Source organism: Lissotriton helveticus, chromosome 10, assembly GCF_964261635.1.
Source record: "Lissotriton helveticus chromosome 10, aLisHel1.1, whole genome shotgun sequence".
Lineage (NCBI taxonomy): Eukaryota > Metazoa > Chordata > Amphibia > Caudata > Salamandridae > Lissotriton > Lissotriton helveticus.
In genome coordinates this window covers 420,292,817-420,318,056 of record NC_136071.1, presented here as the reverse complement: position 1 = coordinate 420,318,056, position 25,240 = coordinate 420,292,817, and the positions used below count along the sequence as shown (strand labels likewise).

Below are 25,240 nucleotides of genomic sequence, written 5' to 3'. Positions count from 1 at the left end.
TCCCAACTCAGAAGAGCTGTTTGAACAATTAATTCTTTGGAGTAGTCTGCAATTTACATAATTGGTGCAGTGCACATGGCCTGCTTCAGGTCATCAAATGCCTTTTGACAGCTGACTGTCAACTGAACTTTCTTAGGCATTTTCTTGGAAGTTAAGTCATTAAGGGGTGTCACAATGGAACCATACCCCTTGACAAATATCCTGTAGTACCCAGACAGGCCCAAGAAAGCTCTGACCTGCGTCTGGGTGGTTGGAGCAGTCCAGTCCATTATGGTCTGGATTTTGCTCTGCAATGGTTGAACCTGGCCTCCACCTACAAGGTGGCCCAGGTATACAACCTGACTCTGCCCTATCTGGCACTTGGTAGCCTTGATACTTAGGCCTGCCTTTTGAAGGGCCTCCAAAATATTTTTCAGGTGGATCAGGTGATCTTCCCAGGTGGAACTAAAGACAGCAATATCATCTAGATAAGCTGCACAATAGTCATTCAGGCCTGAGAGGACTTGGTTCACCAACCTTTGAAATGTGGCAGGTGCATTTTTCAGACCAAAGGGCATTACCACAAATTGATAATGTCAACCAGGGGTTGAAAATGCTGTCTTTGGCTTTGCATCATCAGCCCTGCCAGTAGCCAGCTGTCAGGTCAAATGTGCTCAAAAACTTGGCAGATGCCAATCTGTCGGTGAGCTCATCTGCCCTGGGTATTGATGGGCATCTGTCTTAGTGACAGCATTGAGACCTCTGTAGTCCACACAAAACCTCATCTCTCTCTTTTGCAATTCCTGACTTGCCTCAAGGTTTTTGGATGCCTTTTTCATGTACTCAGCCATCCTGGAGCAGAGACCAAGTACATAGTCCACAATGTCTTGTTTGGGAAGTTTGAGAGGTAACTCCCATCCTTCCTTCACCAGACAAAAGGGTCCCAAACAAAAGTTCAAAAGGGCTGTAGCCAACCCCCTTGTGTGGGACCTCTCTATAAGCAAACAAAAGGTAGGATATCCCATCTCCGCCTGAGTTTTTCAGGGAGACCCTTAATCATGCCCTTTAAGGTCTTGTTGAACCTTTCAACTAGACCATTGTATCGTGGGTGATAGGGTGTGGTGAACTTATAGCTCACTCCACACTCCTTCCACATTGCAGCCAGGTAACTAAGAATAAAGTTTGCACCTCTGTCTGATACAACCTCCTTAGGGAAGCCCACTCTTGAGAAAACTCCCAAAAGGGCTCTTGCCAGGTGCTGTAGTGGTCCTAAGTGGAATAGCTTCTGGGTATCTGGTGGTATGATCCACTACCACCAGAATAAACCTGTGCCCAGAGGCAGTTTGGGGATCCATTGGTCCAACAATGTCAATCCCTACACGTTCAAAGGGAACCCCCATCACAGGTAGTGGTTCAAGGGGGGCCTTTGTGGTGCCGCCTGATTTGCCACTGGCTTGGCAGGTGACACAGGAGCGACAAAACTCCTTGGTATTTTCTGATATGTGAGGCCAGTGAAAGTGAGGGACAAGCCTGTCCTAAGTCTTGTTCTGGCCAAGATGTCCTGCAAGGCTTATCTGCTAAGTGTATTGCAACCCTGATGAGAAGTGCAGGTACCTGGTACCAGAGTTTACCTGGCCCATAGTGCAGAAAAAGATCACGTAACATTGTTTGTATGAGACGTAGGTTCTGTTTAGTTGCTATGCATAGTGTTTCCAAAGGATGTTGTCTGTGTTGTAGTCCAGCACTCAAATAAAGATTTTTCTGCACACTGGAAATACTCAGACAGGGAACATAAATGCATATAATCAAGGAGTTTAACTAAAGCATGAATTGTTCAGCCTTTAGTTTAACTGTGTACCATAAAGTATTTAACTCCATGATACTCATAATAAATAACCCTTGATAAAATAATTTTACACCTCCTCCTTTAAAACTATCTGATGTTGTAACTACTCTCTAAACTATCTCTTTATTTTTGTCTCAAGATGGTCGCCCACTGTACATTTTGCGCCTGGGACAGATGGACACGAAAGGCTTGCTGAAGGCGTTGGGGGAGGAGGCCCTGCTGAGACATGTAAATTTCAGTCATTTAAAGTCTAATTATTTGTACAAAAAGTGTTTTCATTCCCTTTTCAACACATTGTTTTTTTCCAGTACAGGTGGTGTTAGTTGTCATTTTTAACTTGTTGATTTCTGTGGACGCTATTTAATCATTATTGGAATTCAGGGACCCCCACTAATGTTTGTTGGAATCCGGGAACCACCACTGTGAGTCATTATTTGAAGAAAGGGATCTAGGGTTAAGCAATATGGATGATTTGAACGTCAACACAGTACACAGAAACAAGCATTCATTAAACAAATACATAAATATGAAAATGAATAAATATTTTATTTAATTCACAAATATAAAAAAATCGTCATTTTAATTTTAATGCGAAGGTTGGGGCTTTCCTCAAATCCAACTGAGGCAACCCATCCAATCTCCATTCTATTTGATTCATTTGCACTGTTCCCTCAAATCAATCTGAGATCACCAGCTTAATTTTTAACCTCCAACTGCAAATTCTTTCATTTTTACTTACTGTATTAAAATGTTCAGTTTTGTATTTTGCTTCTTTATTTACACACACTTTATTATTCAGTTAATATTATTGTATTTCATAGCAGTCCCAGACTCCTCATTAGGCATTGCAGACTTCTAGGGGCCCTTGGACTACAGGGTAAGAACCACTGGCCTAAGGCACAGATAGAGTTGTAGAATTAAGGATGTGGAACATTCCCTTGCAGCAAAGGGTGTCATGAACCGCCTGCTTTAGCAGCCACTGTGGAGATAGAGTTATTTAAGAGCCTCTTTTCTCTGCAGATCCACATACTGAAGCTGTCAGCGTCGGGTTCTAGTGCTGTAAGATTAAATAAATACAGTGTAGTAGACAGAGGAAAATAAGAAAATGGGGGAAAAGTATAACAATGATAAAATGGAAGCACAAGTGGGACAAGGAAGAGATAAACATAGGGAGGCAGAAAAAGGAATGAAAGAAGGAAGGCTGAATGCAAGGAAGGCTGAAAAGAAAGAAGGATGATAGAAAGGATACAACGCTGAAAGGAAAGGAGTGTGAATTAACGGAAAGAAGAGTGTAACAGAAGAAAGAAGGTGAAAGAAAGGAAAGAAGGGTAACATAAAAGAAAGGGTGTAAGAGAGGAAAGAAGGGTGAAATAATGGAAGGAAGGGTGAAAGAAAGGAAGGAAGGACAGATTCATGGAAGGTGGAAGGTTGAAAGGATTGGTGGGTAGCTTGGTGGGTAGACAGGGAAAAAAGAAGGGAGGATGGGAGAGTAAATGGAAAGTTGAGTGTATGGATAAATAGGTGAAAGTATCAATTGGTGAATATAATTTATTTATAGATGGATGTGTCAAAGGATCAATGGATACATGAATGGATGGATGCGGGCATAGACAATTGATTTGTGAACGACTAATGGAATGAACCATGGATGGATGTTATGGTGAACGTTTGGATGATGAATCAAAGAATGAATGGATGATAGAATGGAAAGATGGAAAAGTGGCTATTAGTGGCTGGATGGGTGGGTTAAAGGATTATTGGATAGCTGCTTGGGTGGAAGAGTCAAGGAAGCTTTTCTGTTGAGGGTTTGGCTCACTTGCTTTGCTTTCTTGGTACCATGAGAGGTTTGGATCAAAGTGGGGGTGTATATTCATTATCTGGCTACTCCCTTCCTTTCCAGTACATGCAGTGAATTATCACACAGCTCTGACACAGCTCTGCACATAGTATCACAGGGATGCTTTGGCATTGAGCTGTCCAAAATATATCGTACAAAGATACACTGACATTGCATTGAAAATAGTGAGTAGCGCACAGTCGCTCAGTGCACTGTTCTGCACACAGTATCACTGTATTGTGTATAGTGGAGATCACAGGAATACTTTGACAATCCTCTCTATGCATTATCAAAGAACACTCTAAAACTGCTCCACACCAACAGAGCTCTCAGGTTTTGAAAATCCTCAAGAGTGAAATATAATTAGTATATTCTATACAAATATCTACAGGTTATTAGGTGTGAGCTTATATTCCCCACCAGAGTGTCACAGAGACACTCCAACACTACTCTGCAGATAGTAGTGAGCAATACTGAGATATTTTGATCTTGCTCCAGCCTCAGTAGAAGTCTATCACATCATGATGAATGAAGAATTGACTGCAAAGGTGTTGGTGCATTGCCCTGTGCATAGTGAATATTGCAGATATATTGTCATAACACTAAAGCCACAAAAATGATGGGAAGAGAAATTGAGCCTTCCCTCGTTCTCCCATCAACTATGCTATTCACTACATGAGAAGGACTTGTCTTAAAAGGAAATGAATACACCAGAATCCCCTACTTTTAAGAGATAGACAAGAGGTGAAGAATCATAACCCCCTTGGGGAATCCCAGTGGGGTGTAAATACTGCCCTCACCCACTCAATGAGTGGCATGATTCATCATAGGGCCACTACAACTCCCTGGTGCAGACCAACATCCAGAGAGGAGCGCTAAGAAAAAAGGATTGATAGAAATCCGACAGAGGGACCAGAGGGACCTACTAGGAGACTCTTGTACCTTGAAAAAGGTGTAACTGCAGGATGGGGTTCCCACTCTGTCCCCGAGTTAGGATCATCATTGATGAAACTCAGGTACACAGACGGTGTGTGTGTCTACCAAAAGGGCAAGTATAGCCAAGGTCAAGTGCCCTACCAAATTTTGACAAGACTAGGAGGGTACGTATCTTGAACCTTGTGTAGGGAGCCGTATCCTGATGAAGGCCTTCGACCCCCATGGGCAGCTAATGACGGCAGAAACATGTCGGTACGGCAGATAGGGTAATGGGATAATTAACCTTTCCATATACCCTCAAGTTGAATCTCCTTTTTAATCCTGCCAAGTGGGATCCATAATATAGTTGGTGGATACCCACTTAGACAGCCTTAAAACTTTCTCTGCATGAGGGATCCCTATTCTATGGTTTCTTTCTTTTCTATAAATCCTTTTTTCTTAGCACTCTTTCCTTAGTGGTGTAACCCTTATCATCCGTCATGGTTTTAGAATAGCATGAACAGCGCAGAATCTGATGTTATAATTTACTCCTCAACTAGAGGTACATAGGCTATTCTATTTCCAGTCCTTTTGGCTTCTCTAGGCAGGATCCACTCTCTGACCTACCAGCAAAGGAGTGCATTCCTGTAATAGGAAAACAGTCCATGAGTCTGTTGGTCTACACTATTTGAATTTAGCTCCCCATCTTTCTCCCTAGGGAAATTAAGTTGAAGTCTGCAACCAAGACTCCTAAATCATGGCTTCATAGAACTACATCTAGCTTTCCACATGGACCAATGGCAAGACTCACCGACATATTTGAAGCCACTGCAGTGGTGACTGAACATGCTACCCATTGTACTGTCCTTCTCTAAGAGTGGGTGGCACTTACCAGATATGTCCATTTTGGCTTCCAAAGTGATTGGGGACCTCGCCTCCCTAGGGGAACACTGTTCAGTAGCTGAAGAGGGACTTGCTGCCAAGAAGAACCAGCTGCCTGGCTGTCCTACTTTTGGGCAATGAAGTTGGTTGTGCACCAATATCTGCGGTAGGATGGCCTCTCCTAGAAAGTTCCCTCTGGGGATGCGACCCCTGTAGGTGCTAAGCTTCATGCCTACTTAGAGGCTTCCTTACTGCTGGCACTCCAACACTTGACCCTCTCAAACAGACAAAACATTTTGTCGGAGCCTATTTTAGGAGCATCACACTCACCATCCTAATAATGCCATCCAGTCATGAAACCTAGATACAGACAGAACTCACTAGAAAATGTGCTCCTATACATCCCTACATCCATGGCTTGCATTTACTGGGTTCACTGACAGAATATAGACCCTCAAAATATCAAAGTCAAAAACATTGAGACCAAAATATCGAGGTCAAAAATATTGTCATCCTATACTTATAATGGTAAGTACAAAAATATAGAAATAATATGGATGTCATTAATGTCATTGTATTGAATGTTGTTTTCAGAATATATATACAATTAATATTAAATATATTAAATATTATTATTAATTAAAAAATTAAATAGATTGAATATATTTTAACAAATAAACTTCATTTGAATAAGTTACACTCATATCTAATAATTAATATAAATATGTAGATATATCTACTTAAATATTTATTAAACCACTAATTTTATTTTATATTATAATATAAAAATATAACATATATATATTCAGTCACTGTTGCTCCTTCCAGACCGCCAGGGACCCAAGGGAGTGGCGCACACGCCGGCGGAGCACACCGGCATTCAAATCCCTTTACACTTGCAAAATCTGTGCGCTCTCAGAACGAACAAACTCTGCACCAATGGAATTTCCGCAAAAGTGTTTAGTAACACAATGCGTTTTAACTTCCTCCGAAGCCTCGTTCATGTGTAATGTGCACATTCAAACGGGTAACTAATAAAGCTTAATGGGTGGCATGAACATCGACAAAGGGCAATCCGTGGAGTTTGTTCATTCTGAGAGCGCACTGATTTTGCGAGAGTAAAGAAGGGATATGTATATGTGTGCACAGAATGACATTAATGAGTGAAACAGTTGGGAAACTACTGTTACCAGAATGCTTTACCTTATCATGTGACCTACCTGTGACCTACCTGAGGTGAATAAATTAAGGGTGTCAATCAACAGTCGTTTTCTTGTATGAATGCAGCCGCCCTGCCTGTGATCAAGAACTTTCTGTTCGAAACGCGTAAGGCTTACTTATCAGATTCTTCGAGCTGCTTTATCACGCTGCTGCCTTATCAGTTGGTGAGTGCCTCCTAAAGCTTTGGGCACTTGTGAGTTGTTATGTTTACGCGGCAGTCCTGCCGTGAGGAGTGCACCATCCGCGCTACTACACGCGGGCCAGGGGCTTCGCACATACGAGGCTCTGTTTTGGACCAACACTTGGCTTTCGGATCAAAGCAGCGCAAATGAGCAGTTTGAAAAGAGCCCACTTATGGCTGGATACAATTTGTAATGAGGACAGGACTGCAATATTGATTTGCAATTGTGTGCACAGAATGACATTAATGAGTGACACAGTTGGGAAACTACTGTTACCAGAATGCTTTACCTTATCATGTGACCTACCTGAGGTGAATAAATTAAGGGTGTCAATCAACAGTCGTTTTCTTGTATGAATGCAGCCGCCCTGCCTGTGATCAAGAACTTTCTGTTCGAAACGCGTAAGGCTTACTTATCAGATTCTTCGAGCTGCTTTATCACGCTGCTGCCTTATCAGTTGGTGAGTGCCTCCTAAAGCTTTGGGCACTTGTGAGTTGTTATATATATATATATATATATATATATATATACATATACATATCCCTTTACTCTCGCAAAATCCGTGCCCTCTCAGAATGAACAAACTCCGCGGATTTCCCTTTGTCGATGTTCATATATATATATACAATGTGTACAATGTGCAATCCGAAAGAATTAACAAATAAAAGACAACATCTGAAAAAGTACCCGTGAGTGCGAATCGTTTCTTCGTAAGGAGAGTGGGGAGAATATTGGACAGCATGGCTCCGCCGTGAAACGCACCGCTGCAAGAAGCGCCAGGCTCTGACGAAACCCGAGCCACAAAGGAGAGAACCCAATCTAGTCAGAGCGGCGAACACCGGCACAGAATGAATGGGAAACTGTAGCTGAGTGAAAAGCACGTTTCCGTAACCGGAAGGGAGAAGGAAACTGCCAAACACACCGGCAGGTAAGAAGAGACATTTTTCTGTATTAGCACATGCCGGTTTAGTTTGTGTGGAGTTTAAAGAAATACCCTTAAAAAGTAAGCCACTGCAACAGGATTGTCTGTAGGCACGGAAAATATCGGGTCGTTTACAATAACATAAACATACAAACGGTTACTTTTTTCTACAGTCTGAATTAAGAGACTCAAGTAAAACGAAACAGACAAATTTAAAATTAAGTGTGCACAATGGATAAAAGAGAGGCAAGGAGAAAAGTGCTGGCGGAAAGCTTTTGTGATCCAAAAACAAGTGACAGTCAAACAGTAGGAAACACGCAAAATTTAAAGAAAACGGACACCAAAATAAAACTAAGGAATTGGGAAAAATTATCACGCAAAGAAATAAATAAGTGGTGGGAGATTTTAGCATTAAAAAAATATCTGGAAGTAAATCGGATACCGAGGGGCTTAAGAATAACCTTGATGCCAAGTCACCAGGATACAAGTAACAAACTTTTGAGTGAATGGGGAGAGTTCATTCTAAATACATCGAGAGGTTTAATGGAAATCTTGGTGAAACATTTGGAGATAGCCCTAAGCAAAATCAAAGATCAAGTAAAAGTCCTGGAGAATGAAATCGATTTACTAACTTTAAATCCTGAAATGCTGAAATTAAAGGAAGATATGGAAAAACAGTTAGAAATACACGAAGACAACGTACAGGAGAGAAAGCAAACAAAATTCCTAAGAGATCAACAGGATTATAATGAAGGACGAATCTTCACCTTCTCCAGAAAGTACGATAATCTGAAACAACGGGAACAACAGGAAAGCGACTCCAATGCCTTCACCAGTGCTTCTTCACTAGTGTCAATGGGAAGAAGTGAAGATATGCTAGACACAGAAGAGGCCAGACAAAAGAGGTCTTTTTTGGTGGATATGCGGCTGGTGCTCCAACAACGCCAATGGGAGCAAAACATGAGCTGCCAGTCGCAACAATATCAAGGAAGAGGCAGAATCAGGGGAAGAGGTTGCGGAATAAACAAACCAGGAGAGGGAGAAGACAAAGGGTCCCAAGAAAAAGTGGGAGCACAGACACGAAGCATGAGGAAAAAACTTTAGAAAATATCGCAGAGGAAAATGAATTCGAAGATTTGAATGTGATAAATCTTTCAAGAAGAGAGATAACAAAAACAGAAACGACTCTCCTGCAACGGGGTCTGAACTTTTGTCCAAGAAGCAACATGGATCTAGCCCAAATCAGAACAGACCTATACAAGTACGTCAGAAAAATAAAAATAGCCACAGTATTTAAAGAGAATGATCGGATGCGGCGCCATGCTGAAAAAACGCAAAAACCAACGGAACAAGTTACTGGACCTACAGTGGGGGAAACATCTCTATACCTAACACTGCTTAACTTGGACACACCGAATGAAGAAGATCATATCGAGCTGGAAACAGTTCAAGAACAAATAGGCTCAGGTCTTAGTGGTTTGAAAGCTAAATCACGGTTTTTACCACATCTCCCACCAGGAAATAAAATAGACATTTTTAGTGAAAATGTGATTCAAGATTTGTATAAAATCAAGCCAAAAAAATACAAGGACAATTTAACGGAAATGGAAAGACAGGCACTGAAAAACTTAGTGGAAGACAATCAAATAGTTCTAAAAATAGCAGACAAAGGAGGAAACGTTGTGGTGTGGGAGAAATCTGAATATGAAAAGGAAGCCCACAGACAGCTTAACAACATGGAATATTACGTGAAACTAAAAGACAACCCCACAGAAATGTACAAGAAAGAACTAGACACACAATTGGAGAAATGGAAAAATATGAACCTGCTCAATGATGATGAAGTAAAATATTTGAAAAGGGAACATCCAGTAATGGCAACTATATACTTTTTACCCAAAGTCCATAAACATCAGACGAAACCACCAGGGAGACTCATTGTCTCGGCGAAGGGTTCTTTGTATGAGCCAGTGGCAAACTGCGTTGATCATTTCCTAATGACCTTTGTTCTCAATTTAACATCTTACATAAAGGATACCAGTGATCTGTTACGACGTCTAGCCGATCTACCGTGGCAGGATTCATTTTGTCTAATAACGATGGATGTTGTCACATTGTATACAAACATCAAAAACAATGTTGGAATCAAAGCTTGTGAGTACATCCGCCCTTAGCTTTAGGTCATGCATGCAGCATGTGGCAGATTGGATGATCATCAACTCCCTAAAGCTAAACGGCGACAAGACAGAGGTCTTGGTCTTCGGGAAAGACCAAGATGTTTGGTCGAGCGAGTGGTGGCCTTCATCTCTTGGCATCTGCCCCACTCCCTCCCAATCAGCCAGAAATCTCGGTGTTGTCTTTGACGCCTCACTTTCTATGACGCTGCAAGTTAATAGGACCGTGGCCACGTGCTGGGGTGTTATTAGGATCCTAAATAGAATTCGTAATTATCTCTCCCTCCAGGCGCGCAAACAGATCGCAGTCGCTCTTGTTGGCTCCAGGCTCGATTATTGTAACTCTTTGTATGTGGAGCTCAACAAGGGCCTCATTCATCGACTGCAAATCGTGCAGAACGCTGCAGCGCGCTTTGTTCTGGCCCTTCCTATGGCATCATCGGCCACGACTGCTAGGAGAGACCTTCACTGGCTCCCTGTCCAGTATAGAATCTCTTTTAAGATTCTATGTCTTACATACAGAGCACTTGCGGCTGGCCCCAATGACGCACTCGGTACCCTGCTCATCCGCTATGTTCCAACAAGATGTCTTCGATCGGCCGGGCTACTGCAACTTGTAGTGCCCCGTGCTAGGCTGACCAGATGGGGAGTGAGAGCTTTTTCTGTCGCCGCTCCTCCGCTCTGGAACTCTCTTCCAATTGAGATTAAAACCTTACCCTCAATTGATTTGTTTAAAAAGGCCCTTAAAACTTGGTGCTTCATTAGAGCCTACCAATGAGAGAATGCTGTGTGATCCGGCGAGCTGTATTATTTGAAGTAGGCGCCTTGACGCCCATTGGGCAAAGTTTGCGCAGGATAAGATACATTTCATTCATTCATTCATACTTCCTGCGAAAGCGCAACATCAAGTATACAAAACATAATGAAATGATCTTAAAAATGATTGAACTGTGCCTGAACCACAACATATTTCTTTTTGGAGAAGAAATATACAATCAAACGAATGGAACTGCTATGGGTTTTTCCTCAAGTCCCAGTTATGCGTGCTTAGCGATGGGATGGTGGGAGCAGCACTTCGCTTGGCACCCAGACTATGACAGATACACCGAGAAAACCATTATGTGGTTTCGATTTATAGATGATTTATTCATCATCTGGGACGGAGAAGAACAAGATTTCAAAAACTACTTTGCCTATCTAAATGCAACAGAAGCTGGTTTTGAATTCACATATACACTGAGCAAAGATCGTGTAACCTTCTTAGACACTGAGATTTACATCAATGAAGGAAAAATCCAGACAACCCTACACCGAAAAATAACTGCTACCAACTCGGTGTTACACGCGAACAGTTTCCATCAAAATTCATTATTCCACAGTATCCCCTATGGGGAATTCCTCAGAATTCGGAGAATTTGTTCAGAAGATCAGGAATGGCCCAAACACAGCGAACGCACAGTAAAAAACTTTGAACGCAGAGGATATCAACGACCAGTAATTGAAAAGGGCCTGGAAAAATCAAAAGAAAAAACAAGAGAGGAAATCCTGAAAGAAAAAATACCTATCCCTGAAGATGGAAAGATAAGGTTCATAACTACCTACTCGGAAGAGTCTAAGGAAATAACGAAAATTCTGAGAAGGAATTGGAAATTCCTAACAATGGACCAAACAGTGGCAGAAATAGTAGGGAAACATCCGGAAATAACATACAAGCGAGCAGGCAACTTAAAGGATAAACTAGTACAAAGTCATTACTGGAAAAATCAAAGCAAAAAGAAAGACTGGCTAAAAACAACTGGCTTTGTGAAATGCTCTAGCTGTAAAGCATGTCAGATTGCAAAAAATACAAAAACATTCACAGGCTTCAACAACAGAAAATGGAACATTCGGCAACTTATAAACTTCAAAACACCATATGTAGTGTACATTATTGAATGCCCTTGCCCCCTGAAATATGTGGGGAGTACGAAGAAAGAAACAAAACTCCGGATTTTGGAACATGTGAGAGCCACCGCAAATAAAGACAGAAGCACCGCGGTTGCAAAACACATGGAGGCAAACACAACAGCAATTGGAAAGACTTGAAATTCTATGGAATTGAAAGCATGCATAAACACGTAAGAGGTGGGGACAGAGAAACAAGACTCCGGCAATGTGAATCGCGCTGGAGTCTTTCATTGAGAAAATTCACCCCATTTGGGCTTAATCAAGATGAGGAGATGTATGTACACCTCCTATAATCAGCACTTGTAAATAGTCTCTCGAACTTATGGAACCTAAAAACCCCTCCCCCCTCCTTGATTTTATATCAAAAACCTTGGTCTTTCCTCAATAGCTTGTTCTTTTGGGGAAAACAAGGTACTTAACGTGACTTCCCACGAAACGTATTAAGGTGGAATGAGTAAATTCCATGAATGAATAGGTTAAATAACCGTTCCTCTAAACATAACCATCCTCTTGGCTTAAAAACCTTCCCCTTCCCCTCCCCCTCCCTTTTCCTGGACCCTATTTCTTTTCCCTTACCTTGTTTTTTTGCCTTGTGATTGATATTCAAGATATTGAAAAGATGCATTAATTTGAGAGCATAAACTATACCCAAACCTTGATTATTAAGACAATCACAGTGAAAGAACAAAAAGCCCACTGGAGGGCATAATGTGAAACTGCAAATGTAATTATAATTTATTTAATGGAATCATTTTGGGTATTCTCTTTAAAATTAATTGCTACAAAAGAATTCTTTTGTGTGTATAAAATAATGTGGATTGGAAATGAACTTTGAAAACTATCTGAAATGCAACAGATTATGAATAGACTACAAGTACCACAATTCCATAGGTGTATGAAACAGGAAGTCATGTGATCACCAAACTTAAAAAAATGTATATATGTTTTGAATGAAGAAAGAACATCCGACCGTGATCAAGGTGTCAGCAGACACTAAAACGCGTTGGTTGTGCAATCCGAAAGAATTAACAAATAAAAGACAACATCTGAAAAAGTACCCGTGAGTGCGAATCGTTTCTTCGTAAGGAGAGTGGGAAGAATATATATATATATATATATTCTCAAGCAATTGAATAAGGACACCGCACTCTTCTCGGATGATTAAAGCAGTTTAATCCAGCTCAGAAAAAACGTCCTTCACCTACGCGTTTCGAACAGTAAATGTTCCTGATCACATATATATGTAGAAAGTCGGAACCCCAAACTGCTTTTCCATTCAGCACAATGACGATGAGCAGACCCAGTTTTTTGTGCAAAATTAAAGTGCCTTTATTGTGCCCAGCACGTCCGCCATAACGCGTTTCGCTTCCCTACGAAGCTTGATCACATGACATGTTGCGAGTGATCAGGACGGCTTTTTAAAGTGCTAGTGCAGATAAAAAAATGGCCGCTTTCAGTACAAAAAAGGCATCAACATAAAGGACATACTACAGGTATAAATAAATAACGTTGCAATACAGTGATTTCATTTTTATAGAAATACAAATACATGGGGCATATAAATATTAAAATCCAAAGTTGCTTTAAAAAACACACATTTGATTGAATTTCTAAAAGACCAACCTTCGAAAATAAAACAATAAATACAGCCCTGTAAACAATGTTTGATAAATTCCTGCATAATGCACAGTAATCACTGTTGTCCTTATAGATAAGGATTGCTCAAGAAGATGCCTTTCAAAAACCAATACAGCCCAAGTGGGCCAAATAAAGTGCACTTCCATTTAGCTTCATCCTAAATATCTAAATATAGCCAATCCTTAAAGATCGTGTATGTCCATAACCCCCCAAATGTGCAAAGAAACAGTGAGTGCAATTTACTGATCTAAAACTAGAATCAACTCTTACACATTTTAAATAGCTAAAAACAGGAAAATAGAGGCAGACTTGTAACACTTGTTGGGTATAGTAAAGTTCCCATAATACTAATACCTCTTCCATACCAGTTCAGTTATGTTCCTATGAGATACAATTGGAAGAAAAACACCCCCCAGACAGGCACCTGAAAAATGGGATCTAAAGACAAGTATAAAGATCCTTCCTCACTGGCGTTCAGCCCTTTAGGATTTTTACTGTCCAGCTCCAGTATATAACGGGTTTCGAGGAGACGTAATTTGGCCTCATGGTCCCCTCCTCGCTTCAATGGTAACACCGTATCAATAACAAAATACTGGAGCTGATTTGGATTTCCTTCATGTTTAAGTTCAAAGTGCCTGGCAACTGGGTATGCCTGATCCTTGCCTGTGATTGCCCTAATGTGCTGGAGTATCCGTTTGTGGGCGGGTAGTTTGGTACTCCCAACATACCTCAACCCACATGGACACTCCAGTACATAGACTACATGATCAGTTTTTCAAGTCAACCTTTTAGTGATCTCAATGGGTTCCTTTCTGAAGGGGCTACTATAATGAGTCTTATTGCACCCAAAGCGACACACTTTGCATTGAGGACACTTTTTGAAACCCCTACTTAAAGACATCAATGTACCCGGAGTTGATGTTTCTAGGCTATTGCTCACTAGAGCTTTAGCCATAGAAGGAGACCTCCTGAATATGAGTGCTGGTTTATTAGCTACACTCTGACCAATTATGGGTTCTCCCTTAACTAGATGCCAATTCTTATAAAAGATTTTCCTTAATTCCGAGTGTTGTCTGTTATATGTAAGGATAACACGTGACGGAATACTGGGTTCTTTGATTGTGTCTGATCTGGATTTGACTCTTGGGATCAGTGCTTCCTGCCTCATCATGCTTTGAGTACGCTTGATAGCAGTGTCGAGAACTTGACGAGAATAACCCCTGGCTTGGAAGCGCAACCTGCTAGCCTCCTGTGCAATTGCACATTTGGTGTCGGAACTGCATATCCTCCTGATACGCAGCATCTCCCCATAGGAGATACTGCGGAATAGGTGGTGCGGATGATGACTCGCCCCATGCAGAACAGTATTCCGGCAGTGGGCTTCCTATACAATTTAGTAACCAGGTTATTGTTTTCTACATCAAGGAAGCAAAGGATGTAGCGAGGATATTAGATGTGAAATTTAGATTTAAGCTATTGTTGTTTAGCTCATCCACAAATGCCCTGGCACTGTCCTGCGAACCCTTCCACACAAAGAACAAGTCATCTATGTACCACAGATACAGGATTACATTGTGTTCTACAGTTTCCCTGTGTTGCCCAAAGAGGACCAGCTCCTCCCACAGCCCCGTGTGCTAGCATGCGTAGCTGGGGGAGAAGCAGGCCCCCATCTCCCCCATCGCACACCCCTGGTCTGTTGGTATACCTGGTTGTTGAAGAGAAAAGAATTCTGCTCTAGACACATCTGTACCATGGTAAGCAACATTTTGTTATGCGATGAAAAATTAATTGGACGTCTATTCAGGAAGTGTTCAACCGCTTTTAGTCCATCACAGTGCCTTATTGATGTATATAGGGCAGATATATATAAAAAGCAGCAGAAAAAAAAAAGGGCCAGAATCAACCGCCGCAGGAAAGAGCGACGCCGAAAAAACAGATGCAAGAAACAACAACAAAAAGAAAAAATTCTGGCACAAGAAGAAAAATCAAACGAAAAAACAATAATTAATCTCTCATCCCAAACTTTAACAATAGCGGAACAGCAATTACTTAGTCTTGGTCTAACTTATTGTCCTCTCACGGACTTCAATTATTCAACCACAAGAATAGACATATTCCGCTATATCCGAAAACTTAAGCTATCTAAATTCTTTAAAATCAAGCAGAATCCATGTACATCGGAATCAGACTCAGCTACACCATCCACTTCCAATCTCCAAGCCAGTGACGTAAGAGGTTTACTCACTCTTTGCCAGTTGGATCAAGGCACCAATGACATGGATGGCAACATATCGACTCAGGAAGAACTAAGAACTGCTGAAATCCCACAGATGGGAGCAGGGTCAAGCCCATTTAAACCATCATCTACATTTATGCCCATCATGCCTAAGGATGCAATAGACTCATTTCATGATGTGGTAATATCAGATCTGAAGAAGTTACACCACCAGGTCAAACACCGTGGCAGGATCAAACAAGATAAAGAAAAACAATACTGGGACTTGGTATCTAGATAAAAAAACGACTATCGCAATATAGTGTGCAGCTCCGATAAGGGCGGCAATATTGTTATATGGCCACAAGAACAATATATTGCTGAAGCTACCAAACAGTTGTCGGATTCATCATGCTATACAAAAACAGATGTCAAAATGTACGACAAGGCAAGGGATAAATTGAGAAAACTCCTCCTCCAGTACAAAAGGGAGGGTTTAATCTCCATTCAAGAATTTAAATTCCTGCATGTCGAATTACCCAGCATGGCACGTTTTTATCTAATACCTAAAGTCCACAAGGAAGTAACACCCGTACCAGGACGGCCGATTATATCAGCTATAGACAGTATGGGTGAACACCTTGCTCAATATATAGACCACTTTCTGCAACCTCTGGTGGTTAAATTACCTACATACATCAAAGATACGGGACACTTTTTGAAAAAAATCCATAATACCACCTGGACAGATAACTCTCTGCTAATTACGCTAGACATTGAGGCTCTGTATACGAGCATTGACCATCAGAAAGGTTTGAAGGCCCTGGAGTTTTTTCTAGGGACAAGGCCGGTTGATTGTTACAACCATAGCAAAATGCTCATCTCATTGACAGCATGGAGTCTCAATCATAATTTCTTTATGTTTGGCAAGGATATATATCTGCAGCAGAGAGGGGTGGCAATGGGGGCCTGCTTCTCCCCAAGCTACGCGTGTCTTCACGTGGGGTTTTGGGAGAGGCAGGTCCTCATGGGAACGCATCAAGAGATTTTTAAGGAACATGTCCAGATGTGGGTAAGATTTATAGATGATGTGTTTTTAATTTGGAGAGGAGATGTTTCTAGTGCACTTGCGTTTATTGATCAACTTAATGACAATGATTATAATTTGAAATTCACTCATCATATCAGTGAACAATCAGTTGATTTTCTAGATGTGAGGGTATATCACAAATCTGGCAAAATTGCAACTACCCTTCATAGAAAGACCACTGCTGGCAATGCAATTTTGCATGCCAGCAGTGCCCATCCGCAGCACACAATAGAAAACATCCCCTATGGAGAATTGCTCCGTCTGAAAAGAATTTGCAGCAGTGAGGATGAATTGGAGAGATGCACCATTGAAGCATTAAGTAGATTCAGAAGGAGAGGGTATCATGCTGACATTTTAAAGAGGGCAGTTCAAAAGGTCAATAAAAAATCTAGGGAATGCCTTCTACAGCAGAATAGTGGCAGTCCAACCACCGAAACAAGCCCTGAACAGTCTGAATTAAGATTCATTACACCGTACAGTTGCCAGAATAGGAAAATTAGATCAATCCTTACCAAAAGCTGGCCAATCTTACAAACAGACAATGTTATAGCATCTGACCTCCCTGACAATCCTAGAATCACCTTCAGGAGAGGGCCGACTCTCCGTAATCATGTCACCAATGCATTTCCCGAAATCCTCAAACAGAAAACTTGGTTCTCGCAACGTCAGGGCTTTTTTAAATGCTCCAGTTGCCGGGCATGTAAGTTTGGTGTAAACACCAGTACTTACATGACTCCTTTCAGCCCTACGCCTGTCAAAATTAAAGGCAAATACGATTGCAGAACGGAGTTTGCTGTGTATGTCCTGACGTGCACTTGCGGCCTGAGGTACGTTGGGAGTACTCGGCTTGCGGTGCACGTCAGGATTTTGCAGCATCTCCGAGCAATTGTAAACAACGACAATGCCTACCCGGTGGCGAGACATTTTAAAAATGTGCACAGTAACAATTTGGAATGTCTCAGCTACTATGTTCTTACCTCTGTGCCCCGTCCTCGTAGAGGAGGAGACAGAGATAAGTTACTTCGCCAACTGGAATCTAGAATGATATTAGAGCTAGATACCAAGGTCCCGAATGGTCTCAACACCACTGAGGACCTATATCATTTTTTATAAGTCACTATACTCTGTATACATTAGCCTTGACGTGACATCTGGTGGTATTTGGCATTATATTTTTTGCCTAGAGGTTTATCAGTGTAGCCCGCCTCCCCTCTTAGGTCACTATACTGACTTATTAAATAAAACTAGTCATTCTGCACACCCCCTTTTCTGTTTATTAGTAAGTTGATTTACTTTTCCTTCACTTCGCCCCATGTATATATTTCACGTTTGAACTTTGAATTAAACCTACCATTACTGTATGTTGGTGTATGATACATGCACAACTACCATATTCAAAGTGAAACAATATTTAATGATTTTGTTCATTTATGTTTCCTTTTGCATAATGTTACTCACTAGATGTTGGGCACACAATCCCATTATTTTTTTGGGGTAAAACATACTATTAGACGTAGGAGACTTGTTTGGGAAATCGGGGCTGCCATCATTATTTTGATGTCCCCTCATTAAGTACATTCAGGTGGGGTTGCCATCACTATATAATGATGTCCCCACCTACTTACAAACAGGGCATGAATTGTTTGATTTTTATGTATATTTGTATATATTTGTACAGTATTTATTGAGTATCAAGATAATATCCACTGAATATAGTATTTCCAACACAGATGTACATATGATACATGGTCGTTTGTATATATAGTAAATAGACGACAATAATATGTACATATATGAGTGACATTTATATTTATAATTATATGTATATTCCTGTACAGATAATGATTATTAATTGTGTCAATATATGCAGTTAAAGTTTGGTCAGTATGTGATGGAACAATGATAGTTACTTTATCCAATTTACTTCTTTACTGACGATATACATAAGTGAAGATATATATATTTTTTTCTTGCCCTTGTAAACATTTATAAATATGTGGCACTAAGCATTCATGCGGTTAGAATTCATGCCACTATTGTATTTGAATTTATTCAGTTATTAACTTTTTTGTGTCAGGGAAGCTTAAGCCACGTTAACATTATGTGTCTTCTCCCCTTTTCCCGAGCTTATGCCAAAGTATACGTAATGATAGTATGTCTTCTGTGTTTATAGGTGTCACATGGTATGCACATGCAGCTTAAAAGTTCAGGTGTGAGGGGTTTTTAATTGACTGTGATCAAGGGCACCCGCCCGAAACGCGTCAGTTTTCTCTCTCTGTTAAGCGTTGCTTAATAAAAAACCTTGCCTGATACTGGATTTGTGGAGTTGTCTGTTTTCCTGGGGACCCGGAACGGCAGTTTTGCTTCTTCTTGTTTCCGAGATATATATCTATATATATATATATATCCTCTCCGATCCCGTGTCACCCACAGGAACCCAAATGAAGTCACACTCTAACTTTTCGATTTTCAGCAGCAGTGTTTTGATTTATTATTCCAATCAAAATCCCAATGAAGGTACAGGCGAACAACCTACGCGTTAATATAATTGGTATATATATATATATATATATATATATATATATATATATATATTACGCCACTCCACTTCCACGAGCAGTCGCTTGCGCTTTTCCTTCAGGAAAAAAACGTGGAGCACAGACCCAGGTAAGTGCTTAAGATCTTCTTTATTTAGCTGTTTAACATGCCGGCCATTACGCGTTTCGGTACACAACGTACCTTGATCACATATATATATATATATATATATAACATAAAATCTTTGAAAAAAACCATTACAATTAAATGAATAAAGTAAACAATTTACAATTTGAAAATGTTGGTAAAATATTATAATTTCAAATAAACAAAAACATATAAATATAAGATATAACAATATAAAATATATTATAACATATAAAATATAATACATGTACTATTCCCACTCCAATTTACAAAACTACGCAAACTGATATAGTACCAATATAAAAACACATACTACTCCCAATTCAGGCAATACAAAAATGATAAAACTGGGTAAAATGTACAAACCCCCCTCATCTAAATACAACAGTAGTGAAAGGGCTTGATTGCGGATAGGTAATATTTACTATAATCCTTCCAACCAGTACAACAGTAGGGAAAACATTGGAGTGTGGAAGGGAAAAATTTACTATTCCCACTCCAGTTAGTACAACAGTAGGGAAAAGGGCTAAATTGCGGAGGGTTAAAATGTACTATTGACACTCCAGTCAGTACAACAATAAGGAAAGTGTTGGATAGCGGAGGGGTAAAATTTACTATTCCTATCCAATAAGTACAACAGTAGTGAAAGTGTTAGATAGTGGAAGGTTAAAATGTACTATTCCCACTCCAATAAATGCAACAGTAGGGAATATTCTGGATAGCTAAGGGGTAAAATGTACTATTGCCACTGCAGTCAGTACAACAGTAGGGAAATTGTTGGATAGCGGGAGGTAATATTTACTACAACCATTCCAGCGAGTACAACAGTAGGGGAAACTGTTGGAACGTGGAGGGGTAAAATGTGCTATTCCCACTCCAATAAGCGAAACAGTAGTGAGAGTGTTGGATAGCGGAGGGGTAACATTTTCTATTCCCATTCCAATAAATGCAACAGTAGGGAAAGTGTTGGATAGCGAAGGGAACAAATGTACTTTGGGTAAAATTGACTATTCACACAGCAGTACGTACAACAGTAGGAAAAGGTTAGGATAGAAGAGAGTTAATATTTACTGTAACCATTCCAGCCAGTACAATAGTAGGAAAAGTGTCAGATTGTGGAAGGGTAAAATGTACTATTCCCATTTCAGTCAGTGTAATGTTAAAAACAAACAAAATATCTTGAACAAAATTAAAAATAAATGAAAACATTGTACATAAAGGAAAAATATACATATGTTGTATAAAATACAAATACATTTAATATTGTTTTTAAAAAAAATAGAAACATATTAAAATGTTAAATACATATCACAAATACCTGCAAATGTTATTATAAATAAAATACACAAATATTTTTAATATAAACATTTTTTATTTAGCTGTAAGCAAAGGGCCTGTCTCCATCACGGGATAAATATTGACCCCTGGCTGTGCCTGACTCCAACATGGCGCCCATGTTGCTGTAGCTACGGGAGCGACAGTGTGTACCCATTCCAGCTGGTGGACCACCAGGGAGTCTCTGGATTGCCCAAAGACACAATCCTGGGAGCTGGCTTGTCTCCAACAACAATGGGCATGAGCATCACACACCGCCTGACCTGAAGATGGCTGTCACTGATCCCACCTCGTGACGGGGGAAGCCTCGTGGCTGAATCCAATCGTTCCACAAGGTCCTGGGCCACTGATCCTCTGGGAAAGAAGCTAAAAGGTGCGACTGGGAGGTTCTGGAACCACTGGAGGAACACTGAGATTACACAGGACTCAGGGACTGCATCTATGCCACACTGACCTTTTTGCCAGCTTTGTTGTGGCAAGGCCGGAGGCGATGGCGGAGGCAAGATGGCGCTGTAGCCGCTCTTCGGGCGGTTTCCCTGAACCGACGCAGGAAGCATTGCTATCTAATCCATATCAACCCCACAGTGAGTCTTAGCTTCCCAGTAATTCCATGATGGGTGCTGCCAATTGACGATGCACCCCAGACTGAAACCCTGAACATTATACACATCACGGAGCCAAATCAACATGGCCCATGCCCGGTCAAACTTTGATGGAATATTTCGATGGACCTTTGATGGGCGGATACCAAAACTGTTTGTACTCACCTCGGTGCACGAGCAACCTTGGCCGATGCCCGGTGGAGCTGTCATATGCAGCTATAGAGGAGTCTGGCCCTGGTTTCACCCCCTCGACCGTCACCTACCCAGCCGGTCATCTCACATGGTCTTCCTCGTGTTTCCTTCCCTCCCCCTCCTCCCCCCTCCGTGATTCTTTGATCTAAGTGATGTAACTATGTAACCTGTAACTCGCTGATCCTCATGTAAAGCGCTCTGATACCTCCGGGTCTAGCCAGCGCTATATAAAACTTCTGAAATAAATAAAAAAAAAATTTAAATAATTAATATCAAAACAATATTTATTACATACATTTAATTTATTAACTTCCCACCCTATAACCCACAAAACTCACAGCCTGCACCTTACACTTAACTTAAAAAAAATATATGAAAATTAATATGAATTATAATTAATGTACTTCCCATAATATACCCTTACAAAACACACAACACACTCACAAACTTTCTCAAAAAATTATTTACACAATTAACGTAATAAGTATCAAATTAATAAATAATATTAATTAAAAAAAGTATTTAACAACAAATTATTAATGAATTTAAACTAATTTAATCCCCATCCTTTGCGCCTATAAACCCGACAGCCCACACCTAAATACAATTTAATTAAACAAATAACAATTAATTATCAAACATTTAATAAATATTAATTAACAACTATTAAGTTGGGAGGAGCTACGCGGGCATCCAAGATGGTCGCGTGAGCACAGAGCTCCCCGGACCCGTGCCGCTCCTCATGATTATCCTGGCTTCATCCTGACTTCATCGACGGGCTTTTGTTCGCTAATCCTTGCTGATCGTCGAACTCTTTGAAAATTCGAAATTGGACTTCGGGGTCCACTTTTACTCCGTTTCTACGTTCTGAGGCCCACCCCGAGGCGGACCGGGGGTTCGGGTTTGGAACAGGCCGTGGAGCAGTCGATCAACAACGGCCACAAGGGTCCCCACAGGGTCGGCCCCTCCTGAGTTTCGGTTTCGGTTTCCTGGCTCGACTGGCAGGGGCGCGGCTTCTTCTTCTTACATGACTGGCCTGTTGCTCTCTCTCCTGTGTGGGGTTCCCTGGCCGCCTGCACCCGGCTCTGTCTACTTTTGTTTGCAAAGTCTGACTTGGTCTTACTGATTCTTCGGACATTTCCACCCGGCCATTTTCACCAGATCGCAGGGACCCCTTCGGGGTCCCCTTTCCAAGATGGCCACTGGCCTGCCTCTTGAGAAACGGAAGACTAAGGCGCCTCAACGGGGCGGCCAGCAGCAGACCAACACCATGGATCACTACGCACATGCCAAGGGATCGCCCGGTGCTGTGAGCCGTGTCTCGGACACTTCTAAGACCCTCTCCCCGGAGGCCTCGGACCCGTTATTGAAGGATGTTATGGGAGCCATTGCCGCCATGCAGGCCTCTATGGGGCAACAATATGAGGCCTTGGTGTCTAAGATCGACACGGTGGCCATCGATATCACGCTCATTAGAGCGGATCTTTCGAAAACTAACGAAAGAGTGGAATCGTTAAGCCTGAAGACCTCTAGTTTGGTCACCGATGTCTCGGATGCCCAAGCGGAACTTGGTAACCTTCGGTCCTCACACGACCTCATGGCTCGCCGTCTTGAGGATTACGAAAATAGGGCCCGCCGCAACAATATACGCCTTATTGGTGTTCCGGAGGGTTCCGAGACCGAAGGGGCTGATCTCCTGGTTGAAGACCTGATATCCAACCACTTGGCCCCCGCGGGACTTAGTAAATTCTTTGCGGTGGAACGTGCTCATCGTGTTCCCGGCGGGAAGGCTAAGCTGGGTGCCCCTCCGAGGCCCATCATCGCGAGGCTGTTCCACTTTCGTGATCGGGACGCAGTGCTGCAATCTTCCCGGGACAAAGGACCGGTGAAATTTGAGAATGCCTCCATTTCCTTTTACCCTGACTATTCGCCTCTTGTCCAGAAGCAGAGACTTGGATTTCAAGGTGTCAAGAGGCGGTTACGGGTCTTGGGCTTGAAGTACTCCTTACTTTTTCCTACCAGGCTGAGGATTGTGTTTCGGGAACGTACTTTCTTTTTTGACCGCCCTGGGGATGTCAGTGACTGGCTTGATACTCTGCCTGAGGGTCGGGATCGCTCCGGACACCCTGGCGGCGCTGATGGAGGTGTGGCTGAGTGATGACCTTGTCGGTGGACCCCGTCGTCTGGACTTTTGTCTGCTATATCAGCTGAGTTTGTCCTTGGAACTTATTGGACTTTGATCGGCCCGGGGGTGGCGGGGGTCTTCCTCCTCCTGGGTTCTTAGCGTAGTTTAGTTTAACTATGGGGCGACAGGCACACTGCAAGTTGGGGTGGCTTCTTAGTCTTATGCAGGGGTGCAGGGTGGGGGGTTTGTTATGGGTGAGTTTGGGGGTGGGGGGGTGTTTGTGTGTTTTTGTTTCTTCACGAGGCATCGTATTGTTTGTTGTGTTCTATGTGGGTCTTGCTCCTTTCACGCATTGGGGATGGGGGGCGGTGAGTTGAGACTTTTATCCTGGAATGTCAATGGTTTGGGAGATAGGATTAAACGGGGTATTGTTTTGAGGTACCTTAGGCGGCACTCCCCCGATATAGTCCTCTTGCAAGAGACCCATTTAATAGGTAACGCTTGTCAGGCTCTTAACCGACGTGGCTACCGCCTAGTGGCCCACGCGGGGTTTACTTCTGGGTCTCGGGGGGCTGGCATCCTTCTTAGGTCTTCCCTCCCTTTTGCTGTTGACGAGATCAAGCTTGATGACAGGGGGCGCTACGCCGTGCTCACTGGGAGGTGGGAGGGGAAGACCTTGTCCATACTCTCGGTCTATGTTCCCCCTGGTCTACAGACCTCAACCTTTGCTGACTTGTGTGGTGTCCTTTTGGGTCTTCCTGAAGGGCCTCTAATCATGGGAGGGGACTTTAATTCTGTTGTCTCTGGCGCTTTGGACCGACATCCACCTAGAGACCTGCCTAGGGCGCACATGTGGCTTAGCGACTTGTTAGAGACCTTCGGGCTTGTTGATGCCTGGAGGTTGCTGCACCCCACGCAGTTACAATACACTTTCCACTCGGGGGCCCACGGCAGTTTGTCCAGGCTTGACTATTTCTTATTGCCCGCGGTTCAGTCCACCGCTATCAGGGAACTTCGTCTGCTTCCTAGGGGAATCTCGGATCACTCCCCATTGTGGCTCCGCTTTGAGGTTGGTGTGGGGATTGAGGGTAGAGTGGCTCCGATTAACCCGTGGTATCTTCATGACCCCCTGATTCGTTCCAGCCTTGTTAAAGCCATTGAGAATTACTTTGACGAAAATGTGGGGTCTGTCTCATCGTCTGTCTCATTGTGGGAGGCCTTTAAAACTGTTCTCCGTGGGCAGTCCTTATCCCTGATTGCTGCTGCGAAGAAGGCTTCTGCTGGGGAGGTGGTGCGGGTGGAATCCGAGATTGCTGCTTTGGAGGATGATCTCAGTCTTGGTGTAACTAGCGTAAAGTTGCACTCCCTTGCTTTGAAACAGGCGGACTACAAGGCTCTTGTTACGGATGCAGCGAAAGTGATGTACAGGGAGCAGCAGGGGCGATTGTATGAC

General features: G+C 42.1%; 1 protein-coding gene across 2 annotated transcripts in view; it reads left to right on the top strand.

Annotated features, from left to right (window-relative positions):
* SEC14L5 (SEC14 like lipid binding 5) overlaps nucleotides 1–25,240 on the top strand; it is a 792,673-nt gene that overhangs the window by 501,193 nt on the left and 266,240 nt on the right. For both annotated transcript variants that reach the window (XM_078664277.1, XM_078664278.1), the window contains exon 9: nucleotides 1,965–2,053. In XM_078664277.1, the coding sequence (XP_078520403.1) occupies nucleotides 1,965–2,053 (89 nt within the window). The remainder of the gene's footprint in view (nucleotides 1–1,964; nucleotides 2,054–25,240) is intronic.